This window comes from Rhamphochromis sp. 'chilingali' (genome assembly GCF_963969265.1).
Source record: "Rhamphochromis sp. 'chilingali' genome assembly, chromosome: 1".
Taxonomy (NCBI): domain Eukaryota; kingdom Metazoa; phylum Chordata; class Actinopteri; order Cichliformes; family Cichlidae; genus Rhamphochromis; species Rhamphochromis sp. 'chilingali'.
The window spans coordinates 47,148,842-47,167,460 of record NC_137929.1 but is presented as its reverse complement, the minus strand read 5'-3'; the positions used below and the strand labels follow the sequence as shown (position 1 = coordinate 47,167,460).

The 18,619-nt window shown below is 40.2% G+C and overlaps 1 protein-coding gene across 1 annotated transcript in view; it reads right to left on the bottom strand.

Annotated features, from left to right (window-relative positions):
* The window catches only part of stk26 (serine/threonine protein kinase 26), a 52,341-nt gene extending 35,466 nt beyond the window's left edge, over positions 1-16,875 (bottom strand). The window contains exon 1 of the mRNA XM_080875565.1: positions 16,596-16,875. Within this exon, the coding sequence (XP_080731691.1) occupies positions 16,596-16,616 (21 nt within the window). The 5' untranslated portion in view covers positions 16,617-16,875. The remainder of the gene's footprint in view (positions 1-16,595) is intronic.
* Positions 16,876-18,619: the final 1,744 nt, after the last annotated feature.

The window sequence follows — 18,619 nt, the reverse complement described above, 5'->3', positions numbered from 1 at the left end:
ACTGAGGCCTCCCCACCAAATTTTAATTTCTCTTTTTCTATTAGAAGTGGTAAGAGAGGTGGTGGGACTGCATCTTTAGCCAACAACACACTCACCACCAAACAAATTTTATTTGATCATTTTACCACTTTTGAATTCCATGCTATTGTTTTCAGCAGCCCTCCAGTTTTATCTGTCACAATTTATAGACCACCTAAAGACAGCGCTGCTTTTATCAAGGAATTCTCAGAATTTTTAACAAACATACATTCAAAATATAATATGATAATTTTAACCGGTGATTTTAACCTGCACATAGATAATCCTTCTGACCCTGCAACAAAAGAATTCTTAAACATTCTTCACTGTTTGGATTTTATCCAGCACGTCACGCAGCCGACTCACAACAGAGGACACACTCTGGACCTGGTCATCACCCATGGGCTGTCCACCAGCGTGTCCTCTGTTGTTGACTTGGCTGTCTCTGACCACTACTGTGTGTTTTTTAACATCACCGGTTTTATTCAGCGGAAGACCTCGGTGCGAACTGTGAGGAGGCGCTATCTAACCTCTGAAGTGGCTGCAAATTTTACCAGGGTTTTAGTCAAATGCCCCCCTGTAATTTTACCTGCACCCTGCGATTTGATTTTTAGTTATTTTAACAGCAAACTGAAGAAAAGCCTTGACTCCGTTGCTCCACTCACCACCAAAAAGATTAACGTAAAACATGCATCACCCTGGAGAAACGAAGAACGAGAAACTCAAAAGAAATTGCAGGGCAGCAGAAAGGAGATGGAGGAAAAATAAAAATAATATCAACCATCAAATATTGTCCGAGCAACTTAAAACTCTGTGAGCAGTTTGCAGACCACTTCAGGGGAAAGATCAGCGCCATCAGATCTGATATTTTATCTAATCGCGATATGATTGTAAACACATCTGAGGGCTCGATTGTACCTGAGGAGACACTGGACAGCTTTGTCCTGGTTAATGCTGAGAACTTTCAGAAGGTTTTCTCCACAGTGAGACCCACCACATGTCTTTTAGATCCAATTCCTTCTTCACTCTTTAAAACACTTTATGGATTTTTTGAGGCTGAGCTTTTATACATGATGAATTGCTCTCTTCAGTTGGGTGTCTTCCCTGCTGCCTTTAAAACGGCGGTGGTGAGGCCCCTTCTGAAGAAGAGCAATTTGGATTGTAATGATTTTAATAACTACAGACCTGTATCCAACTTACCATTTTTAAGTAAAGTCTTAGAAAAACTTGTTTTTACTCAGATTACTGATTTTCTCAATGATAGACAGATCCTGGAGATATTCCAGTCTGGATTTAGGGTGAACCACAGCACAGAGACTGCTCTCCTAAAGGTTTTAAATGATCTTAGATGTAACTGGGACGCCCAAAAGCTCTCAGTCCTGGTGCTACTGGATCTAAGCGCAGCCTTTGATACAGTAGACCACGCTATTCTTTTAAACAGACTGAAACACATGGTGGGCCTCTCTGGTGCTGTACACAACTGGTTCACTTCCTATCTCTCTGACAGATCTTTTATGGTGAGTATGGATACATGCTCCTCTAACATCCATAAAATGACATGTGGTGTGCCTCAAGGGTCGGTTCTAGGCCCTGTACTTTTTAATTTGTATATGTTGCCTCTCGGCAGTGTCATCAGGAGGCATGGAGTGAACTTCCACAGTTACGCTGATGACACGCAGCTGTACATCTCCGTGTCTCCTGATGACACCAGACCAATGGATGCCCTTTTTAACTGTATCTTGGATATAAGATCTTGGATGGCAGAAAACTTTTTACAGCTTAACCAGGACAAAACTGAAGTTTTAATTGTCGGTCCTGAGGCTCAGAGAGAGAAACTCTTGTCTAAATTAGAGGCATTTTCACTATGTCCTTCGCTACAAGTGAAAAACCTGGGTGTTATTTTTGACTCTGAGCTTGGTTTTATCCCACATGTTAAACATGTAACCAAAATTGGATTTTATCATCTAAAAAATATAGCCAGAGTCCGCCCTATTCTCTCTCGTGGGCAACACGGAGATGCTGATGCATGCTTTTATTACCAGTCGCATTGATTACTGTAATGCCCTGCTCTCTGGTCTTCCTAAGAAGAATATTTCAACTTTACAACTCTTGCAAAACTCGGCAGCTCGTGTGCTGACGAAGACCAGAGGGCGGGCCCACATTACACCGGTTTTAGAATCGCTGCACTGGCTCCCCGTGTGTTTCAGGATCGATTTTAAAGTTCTTTTATTGGTTTTTAAATGTCTTAATGGTCTTGGGCCTTCTTATCTCTCAGATCTGCTTTTACCATACGAACCCTCGCGGACCCTGAGGTCCTCTGGTACTGGCCTTTTGATTGTCCCTAAAGTCAGGACACATACTCACGGAGAGGCAGCTTTTCAGTGGTATGGTCCTCGTCTGTGGAACAGCCTGCTGGAGGAGCTCAGGGCCGCAGAGAACGTACATGTTTTTAAGAACAGGCTCAAGACCCACCTTTTTAATTTAGCTTTTACTTAGCGTTTATTTATTTTTTATGCTTATTTATTCTATCCTGTTATTCTATTATTAATTTAGGATTTACCTAATATTTCTTGATTTTATTCTTATTCATTTTTTAATCTTCTTACTCTATTTATATTTATATTTATATTGTATCCTGTTCTTATTTATTTTATCATTTTACCCTGTATACATCGTATTGCGTCATATCTCCAGTGTTTCCTCGGAGGGCGCTCTCTGCACCGGGGCTGTTATTGACCGTGGCTGCTGGGTCTCTGGGGTCCTCTCAGCCTGGTTGGGGGGCTCCTTTGCCTCCCTCCTGCTGTGTGCCCAGCCCGGAGGCTGCGGTCTGTGACCGGCTCCCGGTGCAGACGGCTCTCTGTTATAATGTTTCCTCACTTGGCTCATGCGAGCCCAGCCCAATTTTTACTCTTTAAGTGTGCGCGTGTGTGTATGTGTGTGTGGGTGGGGGGATATATGTGTATTGAGAGTGTGGGGAGTGAGTTGGAGGGTGGGGTGGGCTGCTTTTAACTATGTAAAGCACTTTGTGCTACATTTTTTCTGTATGAAAAGTGCTTTATAAATAAAGATTGATTGATTGATTGATTGCGTTGGAAGCACAGTACGTATCACTCCGCAAGGCTCCTCCCCGGTAGCCGTAATCCTCCGACAATCCATCAAGCGGTGCAGCTCCGTAGCTTAGCAAAGTCATATTAAAACATTTTTTGACAGATTGCTGAGCGCTGTGTACCACATAAAATCAGTTCGCGGTCATGAAGCACAACCAGAATTCATACATAAGGCGCGCTGTCGAGTTTTGAGAAAATTAAAGGATTTTAGGCCATGCAGCCCCTCCGGGCTGCATGTGGTTAGCGCGGTTAGCTCGCTAACACGTTGACGCCGTCCAGCCCCACGCACGGGGCGATCCGCGGTAACTCGCTAACAGAGATTTTCCGCTTTCATCTTGTCATTGCCTGCAGGTGAAGCTATGGGGGAGGGGGAGTTGTGTTCAGTGAAGGAGAGGCGAGGCCGAGTAACCTTGCATAGAGACAAAAGTGGACGAAAGAGAGGCAAACCTGCGGCTCCACAAGTATAATTATAACGTAACATAGACTATATCGATATAAACGATATTGTCACATCTTATATCTCGTATGAAAATATATAGATATTTTTAAAAAAAACTCGATATATCGCCCAGCCCTACCTCAGAGCAGGTGATAAGAGGTGGAGTCGGGTCAGGTAGAAGCACTAAAGAGAAGCGTTTAAAGTTTAAAGTTAGAGGTCAGTGAGCTGCTAACACAAACATGACACTGCCCTGGAAAACTTGGACAAAGCTGTGGAAACTGTGCAACTGAGCAAGAAAGGACCATGTTTTTACTAACAAGTGCTGTCCAAAAACAAGAGAAGTCTGTGTACAAGTATGTCCCTGTTGGAGGTCAAAGGTCACAGCTGCTAGAGGAGGAAGTACAAACACAGCATTCTCCAAAATGACCTTTGCAGACAGCATCATGTGAAACTCTCAGCACTCTTTAACATTTCCTCTTTCCTCTTAAACATGACATGATGCGTTGAATCACCCAAGATGCGAAATTTCCAAAACAACTTTTGTAAAATGATAATGGCACCATGCTTTCACCTTACATACCAACATATTTTATTATATACAATAAGTTAAGTCCTTCACTACTGCTTCCTCTAAGTCAAAACTCTAGAGTAGCTGCTGGAGGGTGAGAGTGGTTCATGTCATATGACAGCAGTGCAGTACATACATTGTATGCAACATACATACATACATACATTGTATGAATGTGAGTGTGAATGATCTCTTTGTGGTAGCCCTGCGATAGACTAGCGAGCTGTCCACAGTGTAACCAGCCTTTTGGCCTAAGACAGCAGGGATAGGCCCAGCCCACTCTCCACATACTAGACTTTGAGGAGAGGAAGAAAATATCGATCCAATTGTGCTAGTATCAATCACATACTGATACCAGTGCAAGTATCGATACTATCAATATTTATATTGAGCTGCCCACCTCTACCACCTACACAATGATTGACTACAGCCCTCATCCAAAGCTTACAAAAGCCACCAACAAAGACTTTTTAAGCACTTATAATTTCTACGGATATTGCTTTTCTAAAAACATGTTACTCCTCTGAAAATATTTTCTTTACTTTGTGGCAAATACCTTCTGCAACACTTATCTGTCTGTTCTCCTATGGTGGGACTACAACTCCACATCTTAGACTGCAGGTGCAGATGGCAGTTCTTTGTCCTCGAGGAACGTCGGTGAGCGGCTGCATGTAAACAGCTCTCAGCATACTGCAGATTCTGGTTTGACTGGCTCTCCAGCTAACAGCAGATCCTCCGAGCAGAAGACCGTTTATAGCTGACAGCTACAGCTCCATATGTTGGCATATGTCCAGCTGCAGGATGAGCAACTATGTGGGGAGCAGGTGAACGATATTTAGGATTCTTGTTTTTGCCCTACAGCCAGTACTGAAAAAAAATCAAGGACAAGTAGGGCCAATAATAGGTGATTGGCAACAAGTTGACTATTAAAACAAGTTAAAAACAAGTAAAGTCTAGGGATGTGCAGCCAAAATAATATCTACTTCTGGCTGGTCTCTCTTTCACAATGGGTCACCACTGTGGCTGGCCCTGCACTTTTTATTTGGCAGATGTTTTTGCAAGATGCCCTTCATGACGCGGTCTCCAAAGAATTTGTGTTTCCTCCCGCTCTCAAACCAGATAAAATTAGGTAAATAAGTAAACCAATGGCTTGCAGTTAGTCAAATATATATCAAAGTACATATTATCTACAAATAAAATTATTTGACCATTATCCAAAGATTTTACTCCAAGCTCCTGCAAGCTTTATCTGGCAGTATCTGGTATTTTAATGAATTTTTATCCAAATTTTGAGGCTGGGAAATGGCACATATTTCTGCCACCTGCCAGCACTAGCTGCGTATTACGTACAGTAAGTGGGCAGTAAACTACGTTGTTACTACAGAGCACCGATTCACACTAAATCAACCTGTGCCAAATTTCCAAAGGAGAACACATTCAGATTAGAAGATTGCAAGACCATGTGACGTCACTCATGCAATATAATGAAGAAAAACAAGCACCAAGCACACAGGGCAATGGCAGCAGTAGAAAGCTGAAAGCTGAAAAGTGTACTATGTTTTGTAGTCTGAAAGCCAAAATCACTGAAAGACTTTGAGCTAACTGAACATCTTGTCAATGTATAAAAAAATGGAACCACATTTGGCTGGGGGATATGGCCTAAAATCCATATCACGGTATAATATGAAGCATGTGCGGTAACGATATATATCGCAATATATTCTTTTCTTCTGTATAACGTATTTTACACACAATAAGGCACACTTGAAATCCTTTAATTTTCTCAAAAATCGACAGTGTACCTTATGTAGGAATTCTGGTTGTGCTTACTGACCTCGAACCGATTTTATGTGGTACACAGCGCGCAGAAATCTGTCAAAAATATTTTAGTACGACTTTGGTAAGCTATGAAGCCGCACCGCTTGATGGATTGTTGGAGCATTACGGCTGCCATAGTCAGGAACCTCACGGAGTAATCTGGGTCCTAAACTCCGTTAACTTCTGGTCCCAAAGTCAAACGAACACTGCAGCATCACAGAGTTAAAAACTGTCTAAATTCTTTCATCGTTAATAAAATGATCAGCGTTGCTGCTTTACCAGGTGTAACAATTAATCCAGGCATCCATGAAAACTGAATTTATTAAATTCAACAGAGTTGGAAGTTAGCAGGAAGTTAGCTCGCTAGCTTCCACCTAAACATGATATAGCATGTCCTGACTGAGAGATTTCTAAAAAAAATTAAAATGTATAGCTCTGCTATCACTTCCAACATAAATAAAGACAGAAAACTAAACAGCAGTGACTTTTGTAAGGTTACTGAAGTCGGACTAGCTGGTATATAATGGCGTGCTACGTGATCGCTAGCAAAACAGCTACGTTAGCATAACATTAGCACAGTGAAGCTGAAGGATGAACGCAAACTTTTTACCACTCAGTAAAAGTTAATGTGAGGGTTTCGGGTGGTTAGGGACAAATGCAATTGCATGGCAAAATGCTATAAACGGACCAAACTTCAGTCAAGAGAACAACTGAGATAATCCATCCGCAATACGAGGTTAGTCAGGTTACTGCAACAACATGGGAATAGAGCAGCTGCGAGAGAATTCAGCACTAATGAATCAATGGTAGGGAAGTGGAGGAAGCGCTATTTTTGGCTTTCCCCATATTCCAAAAGTGCTTCGTCTCTTTGCTATTACTGTCGCCTGGCATAATTTACAGATGATGTTGTTTGCAGCCGCTGCAATGCTTTTGACCAAAACAGGCGCAGCTCGATGACTCCATCAACATGCCCTATCGTGGTAGAGCGGTATAGTCAAAATCTCTATCGTTGGCCAAATTTATATTGTTTCTACCGTATACCGTTTATACCGCCCACCCCTCCACACGTACACTGGTATCTTTCAAAACGCAGCTTTTTCTACATGTTTGGGCCTTTCATCCACACGTAAATGGAGAGTTTTAAGAAGTCCTGCCAATGTGAAAATTTTCAAAAACTTTGTCTGGCCGTTTACGCGTGGATGAGGAAAACAGAGATTTAGTCAAGCAATGTAAAAGGAGTGCGGCCTTTTTTGACGTCACACTGTGCACCACTGATTTAGACAGAATTCACATAGACTCCCGATTGTCCACCTGTTGCTTTGGTGTGCTCTTAAGAGCTTTGACTTCGTTTTTTGCATTTACATGCCGACAGAGATATTATTTCCATAACTGCACGTGTGAACGGGATTTTGTTTTTTGTAAACGAAAACAGAAAATCTCTGTTTAGAAAAATACCCGTGTGCGTGGAAGTAGTTTTGCTGGATAACCTGCTGTCAGAGAACTTATAACTTACTAGCTTTTATGTTGTTCACCCATTCAAACTGAAGCTTTAGAATAACTATGTTTATAAGGTTGACTGGTCTGTAAATTGTTGAGTCTGTGGTTCTTAGGTTAACTTTGAATCTAAAGGAAGCCCGGTGCAGTCCAGTTATTTTTTGCCACCTGAAAAAACATTTTATGCTAAAAAAGACTGGTCAAATAATGTTTTATCACAGATTTGGTGCTTTTCCATTGGTGGAAGGTAAAATCCTCTTTAGTGGTTGGCTGTTTTTATTTTAAAGCAGGAAACAAAAACAAAAAAATATTTAAAATCAATAATTGGTCCCATAAGCTATTGGAGCTGTGGAAAGGAGCTGGAGTACCTGGAGGCAACATGCAGAAGTCCACACAGAAAGGTCCCACTCAGCTGGCGAATACAAAACTTCTTGCTAAGACGAGACAGTGCTAACCACCAGACTACTGTGTCGCCTATAACTAATCCAACATTTAAAAATTATGCCCTAATCTAAACGCAGGCAGCTGCACAAGATGATAAGCAATGCAATGCTGAGAACAATCAGCACCACAATATTTTACTGTCAACTGAAAAAAACGATAACCACAAATTATAAGTGTTAGCTATATTTAGAGTATTTTCACCATTTCATCAGACAGCCGTTTCCGATGAGGAACTGAAGTAATTATACTGCTCTCTCAAAATCCCCCAGACTCCACAGACAACAACAGTAATTTTGTCATTTTACCTCACAGGACTTACCGATCTTCCGCTGCCCTGTTTGAGTTACTGTGTGGCTTTGAAAGACCACCAACTCTTTTTGTTTTGATGGGTTAATGGCTGATTTATCTATCAATTCTTCAAAAGAATCAACTAATTGTTTGGTAGGTTTACATAAAACAACTCAAACCACAAAAATGACCAATTTCAGTCACACAAGAAATAAAAAAACATCTCAATTACAACAAAGTGGCCAGTTTTATAACTTGCCAGTCATTTCTGTATAATTTGTATCATTTCGTTTCCTCAAAATGATGTTGAAGCCAGCACTGAGTGAAACTGAAGACTTGAATGACTCAAACTCCGTCCAACACAGGAGCCGCTTGTGCCGTCAGGCGGTTTCTGTTTATACGTCCTCATCCAGGAAAATGTGAAGATAAACAAGACAAACGCATGAACAGAGGGGTGTGAGAATGCTCTACTATGATTCAGGCTGCAGAAAGACTGACTCACGCTCTATAATCAAAACTTGCAGGCAGCTGGCTGGTAGCTGCTGATAATTCCTCACTCAGGAAAACACAAACACACCACCTTCAGGGTGGTGGAGCCTGTGATTATATATAGCCACAGATACGTACAGGCTGTGAGAACTGGAGCGCTGAAAAGGTGCAGCCGTAAAAATGACAAAGAGCAGAAGGAGAAGCGGCCACTCCCAGGTGTTTGATCAGGTGTATGCCACTTTGACAATCCGATTGTTCAGTCTGACGTCACTAGCCGTGTCTGGGTCTAAACTCCGCTGCAGGTCCATATATCAAACGATCACTATGGCATTACTGAGAGTTGAAAAACTGTCTAAAGTCTTTCATCTTTAATAAAATGATCAGCGTTCTGCTCTACCAGGTGTAACAACTGAGTTTAACATCCAGGCATCCATGAAAACGGAATTTATGACATTTAACGGAGTTAGAAGTTAGCAGGAAGTTAGCTCGCTAGCGTCTATCTAAAAACAATATAGCATGTCCTGACTGCGGGGTTTTGGAACAAAGTAAAACGTACAGCTCTGTTATCACTTCCAGCATAAATGAAGACAGAAAACTAAACAGCAGTGACGTTTGTAGTAGGGGTGCAACGATACACAAAATTCACGGTTCGGTTCGGTTCGATACTTTGGTGTCACGGTTCGATATTTTTTCGATACAAAAAAAATGTTCATGCCTTCTTAATTTGTCATTTATTAAAATTATAAATATATATTTTAACTCAAAAGTACAGTTTTTAAATTTAACCCTAACCCTTGTGCGTGTTTTTTATTTTGACAGCGAATGCGCACCTGCGGACCACTTATGTGCAGCCCTGGTTATTTAGCTCGTCATATTGCAGCCACAGAAATTATTTTGTCCATGAAACCATAAAGCTGCACTTTCTTTTTGCCTTATAGTCTGATTTGTCATAACTTCTCCGTTTTGTGGTAAGCTTTTCTTTGGCTGTCACTTCTTCACCCTGACCTGTCTTATTTGGCTCAGCAGAACTAAAATATATATCTGTCTGTGAAGGTTCTCAGTCATCCAGGTCATCGTAGTCAAATATATATCCTGCTGCTTTTACAGACGCACTCACATAAGCTCAGCGATTCTCTGCGCGATCAACCTCTCACATGTTTAAGCTTGCTGCCGGAGATTTCACTTGTCATGTTTGCATAGTAAGCTAACGATTAATAAGACGATGTCAGAGGAATTGGTGCGCAAATTATCATCACTCACAGATCAGTGCTGTCGCTCTCTATACACAGTTCACGTGATTGCAAAGTGAAAGCAAAAAACAAGCGCAAATTCAAACGCGATTTCAATATGTCACATATTGACAGTGGCTCACCGCTGCCAATGACATAATTACCCAGCTACATTTCTGAAAGAATGCAAAAGCATTGACATATATTTTTCCTACAATAGCCCGACGGGCAGGGAAGAGATAGATTTTGGTAGCCCGACTGAAAAAAATCGCTAGCCCCAGGACGTCGGGCTAGCGATATTGCAAGCCCTGTATCTGATTGAGGAATCACTCATCTTTGGAAAAGAGAGTTTATTACAGAGAAATGTCTCTTTCCAAAATAAAAGCTATACTATCCGCTTCTTCTGGGCTATATTCTCAGCAGCATAAGGAGAATCATGTGCTAACAGCTGTCTAAATGACTCGGCTAAAGTTAGTAGCATGCTTGTTGTTTTTGTCTTTGCACTAGGATGATGTCGGCGTAAATGTGCAGTCATATTCGTTGTGTTCCCACTAGTGCTTTCAGGTTAATCTCGTTGAAATGACCTTAACGCCACAACACGGCAAATCTCCGTTAACGAGCTACCGCCGAGCTAGATGCTGCGCTGACATCCTGAAATCTTTAGGATTTCTCACTGCTGCTAAATGTCCTAAATGAAGTTTGAATGAAGAAAAAATTTTGTTTTGTTTTTTTCAGAACGCACTCAAGAGGCCTCAAGAGGCTCTTTTACATTACAGTGCATTAGGGTTGTGTGACTGAAATATATCTGCTTCAGGCAACCAGCTGGGTCAATCGCTGATTGGTTTTTATTCTAATGACAGTTTTATTTGCTAATTTAGTAGTTCACCTTATGACAGTTGGTATCTGTGAATAATTAAGCGATGCATCCACATATGTGGGTTTTTTGTTTTTGTATTTTAAGGCCAGTAAAGTCCTGTAGTGGATCAGTGAGCAGGAATCAAAGTAAAAAAAAAAAAAAAAAAAAAATGGCAGGAACAGGAAAATGCCAGACGTTTAACACCTAAAACCCATGTTTAGTTTTTTCCTCTCTCTCTCCATACGTAGCTCCATTTTTTATGCTAGTCTGCCAGCTGAGTTAACTTTAAGTTGGTTTTTAAGTTGCTGCACTTCCAGTCTAATAAAACTTCAAATCTACACCAGCCATACTTCAGGTACTAAAATTACACAACTGTTACTCAGCGAGGCTGATAAAATGCTATTGTTTGATTGGGGTAAAGTTTCCATTAATCGTTTGCAGGGATGCACTAATCTGATATTTGGATTGGATATCAGTCCAATCTAAAAGCTGGATCGGGTATCATCAAAAATGCTCTGACCCGTCGCACAAATTAGTGCCATGACACTAATTCAAACCAGCAACTGTTGTCAAGTTAGCTGACACAACCAAAAAAAATTGTAACTTTCGTTACAAGCGGTGTAAGACTTGCTGAAATACTTTATGACACTTATGGTAATATAATGTTCTGCCGTCACCTGGCTTTATATTTTTCAGCTTCCCCTCTACAGGGGAGAACCAGGGAAGGAGAATCTAACGTGGCTGTTATTAACAGCAGCAAAGACTAACAGACAGCTGAAAATAAACTAGAGTGAATAAATTAAAGGGATAATATAAATTAATTTTGTTTTATTATGTTCATCTGTACCTTAAATTTAGAAAAAACAAAAGAAAAACCTATTACCAGTACAGTTTATATTTGTAGAGATAATTGTTTTGTAGTTACGAAGTTACGAAACCAGTGTTCAATTCATTGTCTTACACAAAAGAACGATTCCCGGTTCTTTTTTTTAAAAAAACATAATCACAGCTCATTAATGTGACACTGCTATCAGATTACTACTGGATTTCAGCTGATACCCAAAGTCATTGATCATTATCAGATCAGAACTGTAGAAAGTAGGACTGGTACATCTCTGGTTGCCATTTCTTGGCCAAATGAAGGCTGGCTGGAAATCCTAAGTATATTTGACTTTGAGGGTGATTCCCTGGATTGACAAAATATGTGATTCAACTAAACTGTCATATTTAGTTCAAAGCCCAACAGAGTGACAGTTCTAATAATATTCTGCGAATTAAACATAAATTCATATTAGATCAACAAAATTTATTAGTGTAGCATGAGGCAGGAGCCCGAGGAGGAAGGTAGGCAAATGTCCAGAATCAAACTCTTGGGGAAATACCTTTAAGTGGTGGAATTTGCCTCAAGTTTGTACTGTTTGACAGGGAATGACCTCCTTAAACCGCCATGGGGCACTAAAACTGAAAGCCCATTACTGAAAGAACAAACATAAAAACATGTTCCTGCATACCTGCCAGCACGCAATCAATCACAGTGCCAGCTGAGTCATTGGATTTTTCTTCTGTGACAATCAACAACTCAAACCATACTGTCAAGATGCTTCTGATTTGCAAGTGTGAGATCATACATTAGTAGCTGTGTTTCGTGGCGCCACTAGATTTGATTTTAGGCATCAGTGGAAATTTGTACATTTCACCAAAGATGGAATTTCGCCCACAGTGTTAGGATTCTGTGGAAAAATAAACACAATTTTTATATCCCAACATTGCAAAATTTTCCACTAATTAAGCGTTCAATCCCGCTAATGAGATTTTATGATCAATGAAGATTAGGCCTCGCCTAACCTTGCGTAATGTAGGACTATTGATATTAGAGAAGAAGTTTGTCGATCACTTTATAAGTTCAGTGATCTCAGATGTGAATACCTTGTGCTTTCCTTTTTTTCCCCCCATGTTGGTAAAATGGAAATCTTACGTTTTGCCATGTCTGCACGGTTAAAAAAGAAGAAGAAAGCGTTTCAATATAACAAACATGTATTTTTGAGGGCATTTGTTAAGAGAGTCATTTCCATTTTAACATAGTGTGGAAACCCATGAAAGAGCTGACACAACGATGTGATGCCCAAGGCAGCAAATATCACAGTCAGACAGTGAACTTATTATTCGTAACAGACTGTAAAAGACATAAACAAAGGAGTCAGCTGGGGGCACTTGTGTAATTATAATGATAGCACTGTTTCAAATGATATCAAGCTTATTTTTCTGGATTATGTAAGATTTCTTTCAAAAGAGGCTCTGAATCATGGTCACAAGCCAGAAACCAACGTAAGAGTCAGCCGAGTGATATCGTTCAGGCTTTACACAACATTTTCCATGGAGCTGGGATCTCTCAGCAGCTTCCACTGATAGCAGAAAGGAAGGACTAGAGGAACTAGAGGTTCAAAGTATGTGTGAAACTGATATCCTGAGCCACAAATCATCCATTATGCTACTGTACCGCTTTTGTAAACTCATTCATTTAAGCTAAATACCCCCCCACCTGTTACAGGATAATTCTTACAAAATGAGACACTCCAGCACAAATTTTGGGTTATTTTTTGAGCTGTCTAATAACAACAAATGTTGCAATAATGGCAACCATGCGTCTTAAACTTGATTTAAAAGAAATTTTTGGCTACCTAGGGGCAGTCAAAACAAGTTTTAGACATTATGCGAAACAGATATGTTGTTTCCTCTTCCAAGTTTGTTTTGCTTTAGCGGGGGAAAAAAAATATCAAGCCCTTTAGCTTAGGTAACTTTGCCCATTTGGCTAATTCAAGTCACTGTACTGGACCTTTTGACTCTATTCATGACTTTAACACTTTAACACCTTTAATCCATTTTCTGCTAAATACAATTACTGGATTTGCAGTTTATTAGACCACTAGCCCATTCATTTTGTTATTATCATCATTTTTAGTAAAGTTTTTATCATTTCTTTTAGTTAGCATGAAATTAGCAAAAACGCTTATCACCTGATACTTTCATACACTATAAATTTAGCTTGCTAACCAATCTTGTCACAAGGGCTCGCCACAGCAGCTTGCACTGCATGTCTAGTTGTACGCTGGATGCCAATGGTCAGTTGGTTAGCATTATAGTGATGCTAGGTACCTTCATCTTCACTACAAATTCTGGTATTATTTCCAAGTGGTTATAATATAAGCACCCTTTTAACGCACTTAGCGATTCAATTCTTCCTTAACATAAAAAATTATTTATATCACCTTTAAGCTACCAGAGATCAAAGTGGCAAAGTTACTTATACATTTAGGCCAACAATACATAATTCCCAGCCACATAAGCAAATATATACATATTGGGTTTTTTTTTTTTATTAAAGCGATCTGAAAGCCACCATAACTGATATTTATGCTTAAAAGAATACCCAACAAGTGATAAATATCCTATCACCTAATCGACTGATCAGGTAGCTCCAGTCTTGCACAGCACTTTCCACTATGCATCATTGCTCTTACTGGCAGCAAACCTTGCTGTCTGTCTCGATGCTGTGGCAGCTGGTGCCAGGCGTTGGGTGTGTTGATGTAAGCAGCCTGTGACACCATTTGTGGCCCCGCCCACTTGGGACGCACAGAGCAGACACGGCGAGCCAGTCCCACAGGTAGACACACCTGAAAGCCGGCTGAGCAACAGGTTGGAGGCGTTTACACACTTTTAGTGCACGTTAGACACCTTTTGTTTCTTACTGGCACAAGTCTGGCATACCTGAAGATTTTCCTCTAATATGACTTCCAAGGGAAGGATGATCCCAGAGTAGATTTTAATCAACTAGACTAAAGGCAGTGGATGTCCTATAAAAGATATCAATCAATGCTCCTGAGCAACAGATACAGAATGGGCCATTAACACATGGAGTGTTACGGGAAATCATGAAGGCTAGACACACCTTTTGAGTTACGCATAGCTCACATCATTAAGGAGATAAAGACAGAGGACTATAAAATGTGTCACTATGGAAACATTACATGAACACAAAAGTGATACAATCAGAAAATACATCAGGTTCAGGAGAATTAAGGTCAATATAATGTGAGTCTGCGATATCAGCTGATAATAACTAAATATATGGATGTGATAAGAGGCAGAAACATTGTGTCATCATAAAGTGTGCCTGGATTACAAGCAGCACATTAAGTCACGGTAAATCTGGATTATTTAGAAGTCTTAAATCCTAAATACACAAGAGAGTTAAATAAACTCGTTTATACAGCAGCAGAGTCACACTGTAATTCATCGCATGTATATATCCGACGGTACGTAAACCACAGTCACACTTCACCTTGGGTTGGTAAAACAAAGTCACAACACAAGCCATCGTGACACATTACACGACACTGTAAAGTACATATGAAGCAACAAAGCCAACACATAAGCCACTACAGAAACACTATTTTCACACTTTTACAGCTGTAACCACCTTAAACATACAGTAAACTCAATAATGAGGTAATATCGATAAATATTAGTTCACTTTAAAAAATGTGAACACCATGAAATAAAACTCGTTTTAGGGAACCGGAGAGACATCATGGGTACACCTTAAATTGTATAAACACTACAAATTCACTAGTTCAGAAAGCTAAAAGTCACCTTATAAATCATCATACACACATTATAGGTCGCATTAAGAGGTAAGGGCACTGTGAACTATGTGTATGCAAGTATCACAGTTACCACTGAAGACACAAAAACACCCTAAAAAGTTACTGTAAGCTTATTTTGTAGAAGCCGAGCCACCTTATAAACCTTTCTATGAAGATTACAGTTTCATTTAAAAGATTTAAACATTAGAACTAGGCGCACTTGATGCAACAAAAACTTCAATTCAAAATTTAGACTAAACTTTGAGCACCAAAGTCACAATATAAGCTAGTATAGATTATAGTTATACTTATTATAGATGATAATAATGCAAGGTTATTATCAAGTCGACTTGGAGAAGTTAAGTCACATTATTAAGCAATTATTTGAGTAAAACACCCAACTTTAAAGTGATTTAAAAAGCACAAAATAAAAAGGAAACTCAATTTATGGCCCCAGAGTTCCATTATGAGTACACTTTAAACGATATAAAATACCACAACCTCACAATTTCAATAAGCTAAATAACTTTATGGGTCATTAAATCCACACTATAGGTCACATCAAGAGAAAAGGCCCTGTAAACTAAACTTTGAGCACCAAAGTTATGATATAAGCTGGTATAGAGGTATTGGAATTACACTTATTACAGATGTAAACACACAAAGGTTGATAGAGCAAGGTATTGAGCAACTATGTAAATATAATGCCAAAACTTAAGGGATTTAGACACCATAAAATAAAAGCCAGCTCAATTTAAGGAACCAAAGCTACATTTTACACAAGTGTAGCTTCATTTCACAGCGCAGAGCCACAATCTGGGGAAGCTACATCACTTTATGAGTCAGCACATGCACATCTAAGGTCGAATAAACAGGTATAAATACACAATTAGACACCATGTGAGATTTTGACCATAAACTCATTTTCCACAGCTAGAGAAGATCTGACGAGTCACTTTTCCCTGATGTTTTTTTAACTGGATGTGGAGACCTATGTCTGTTTATTTGAATACACAGCGCTGTATGTTAGTATGTTCCTATGGCTCATATACACAACAATCACTCTTACAAAAGAAAGAAACATGCAGCAGCAGTTGCACAATCTCCCCTCCACTTCTCATAAAGACCCGCTTCAGTTTTCTCATGAGGACGATTGAAAACCCAGAGAAGAGCAGCAGCAGCACGTCCACCTTTCTCCTTACCTGCATACCAGGAACTTCCATGGTTACTTCGAAGTATGAACGCCCTGTTCCTCCTCCAGGTTTGTCACTTTTTATTCTCCTCCTTCTTTGACTACTGCCTTCTACTATATATATTTTTTTAATCCTCGTCGAGCTTCTTCACAAGGAAATAAACTTCTCGAAAGAAAAATAAGTAAAGAGGTTTGACTTCGAAGTGGAGAAACTGTATCCGAGAGGAACGGCGGTTTAACTTGCAGGCGGCTGAAGTGAACAAACTACAAACACACAGTGACAAAGTGAGCACAGAAGAAGAAGTGCACGGAGAGGATGACGCGCAGCTTTCTGCCTCCTTCAAGGGAGGAGCGACGGTGTGTGAATGTCAGCTTCGCACACACTTCTACTGCCACCTGCTGTTCATAACTGTTCCTATCTGTGGTTCATGCTGCCTTCAGGTGCAAGTCCAAAACTGCTTCGAATCAACAGCTGCCTACACTTACCGGCCACTTCATTAGATACATCGGTTCAGGTCAATTCAATTTTATTTATATAGCACCAATTTATAACAGGAGGCACCTCGAGGGCTTTATACTGAAGGGTTTAAGAAGAAGTTCCAACTATCAGATGACCCACTATGTGCAGATGCTTGGAAACAGTGGGAATGAAAAACTTTGAACAGGAAGAAACCTCCACCAGAGCCAGACTCAGGGAGGGGTGGCCATCTGACACAGCTGGTTAAGGGTTATGGGAAGGAAGACAGGACAAAGGCATAGTGTGGAAGAGAGCTAGAGATTAATAACAACTAATATTTAAATACACAGTGTGTGAAAAAAGGCGACTGAAGAAGAAACTGTGCATCGTGGGAATCTCACAGTAACCTAGATCTAATGCAGAGTAACTAAGGGAGGATTCAGGGTCACCTGATCCAACCCTAACTATATGGGTTATTAAAATCCTTTTATACTATATAAAACTATGTAGTATTTATTAAAATAATGTAATAATCCCTAAGGACAAATATGCAACAGGAGTGCCCAACATGGGGCTCCAATCGACAACTCTGAGATTAAGAGGCTCATGCTCTTCCAACTGAGTTGGCCAGGCTTGGAAAGTTTGAAGCCTAATCTTAAAAGTAGAGATAGTGTCTGTCTCCTGAATCCAAACTGGAAGCTGGTTCCACAGTAAAGGGGCCTGAAAACTGAAGGCTCTCTCTTCCATTCTATTTTTAAATACTCTAGGAACAACAAGTAAGGTTGCAGGCTGAGAGTTCAGTGTTCTAATGCGGTGATATGGATTAGGATAAGATGGGGCCTGATTATTCAGACCTTGTATGTGAGGAGCAGGATTTTGAATTCAATTCTGGATTTAACAGGAAGCCAACAATGGGAAGCCAGTATGGGAGAAATATGCTCTCTCTTTTCTAGTCCCTGTCAGTACTCTTGCTGCAGCATTTTAGTTTTTAGGACAACCTGATAATACTGAATTGTAGTAGTACAGCCTAGAAGTGATAAATGCATGAACTAGATTTTCAGCATCATTCTAAGTGGGCGTCTAAATTCATAGCCTGCATCCTTCTGAGGCTGCATTTGTAGGTCGATTACGTCACAGCAACGCGTTGATGGCTGTCCCAATTCGTAGACTCCTCCAAATGCAGCAGACAAACGCATCCTCCTTTTCCCCAGATTTGAAGGATGGGTCGGGTGTATCCTTCATGGCCCACCATATCCCAGAATTCATAGCGCAGCCCAGCCAATTCCACTTTCCAACAATGGCAGAAACTACTTAGTTTTAATATTACTCTTATTCCTCTTTCTGGGTCACAAAATAAACTTTTAACATATTTTCAGGCGAGAATGTAGGTGTGTAAACTTCAAATATCTGCTCGATTTATTAAGACATCAATATTTGCAAAAGTGCTCTAACTTTTTTCGGAGACGTCTGTTACCCACCAGCTTGATAGCTAGCCGGGGGATCAAGGCTCACTAGAGCCGGCAAGAACATCAAACTCCTGGCACATTGTTTTCAGTCCCCCGCGGTCTTTCGCTACT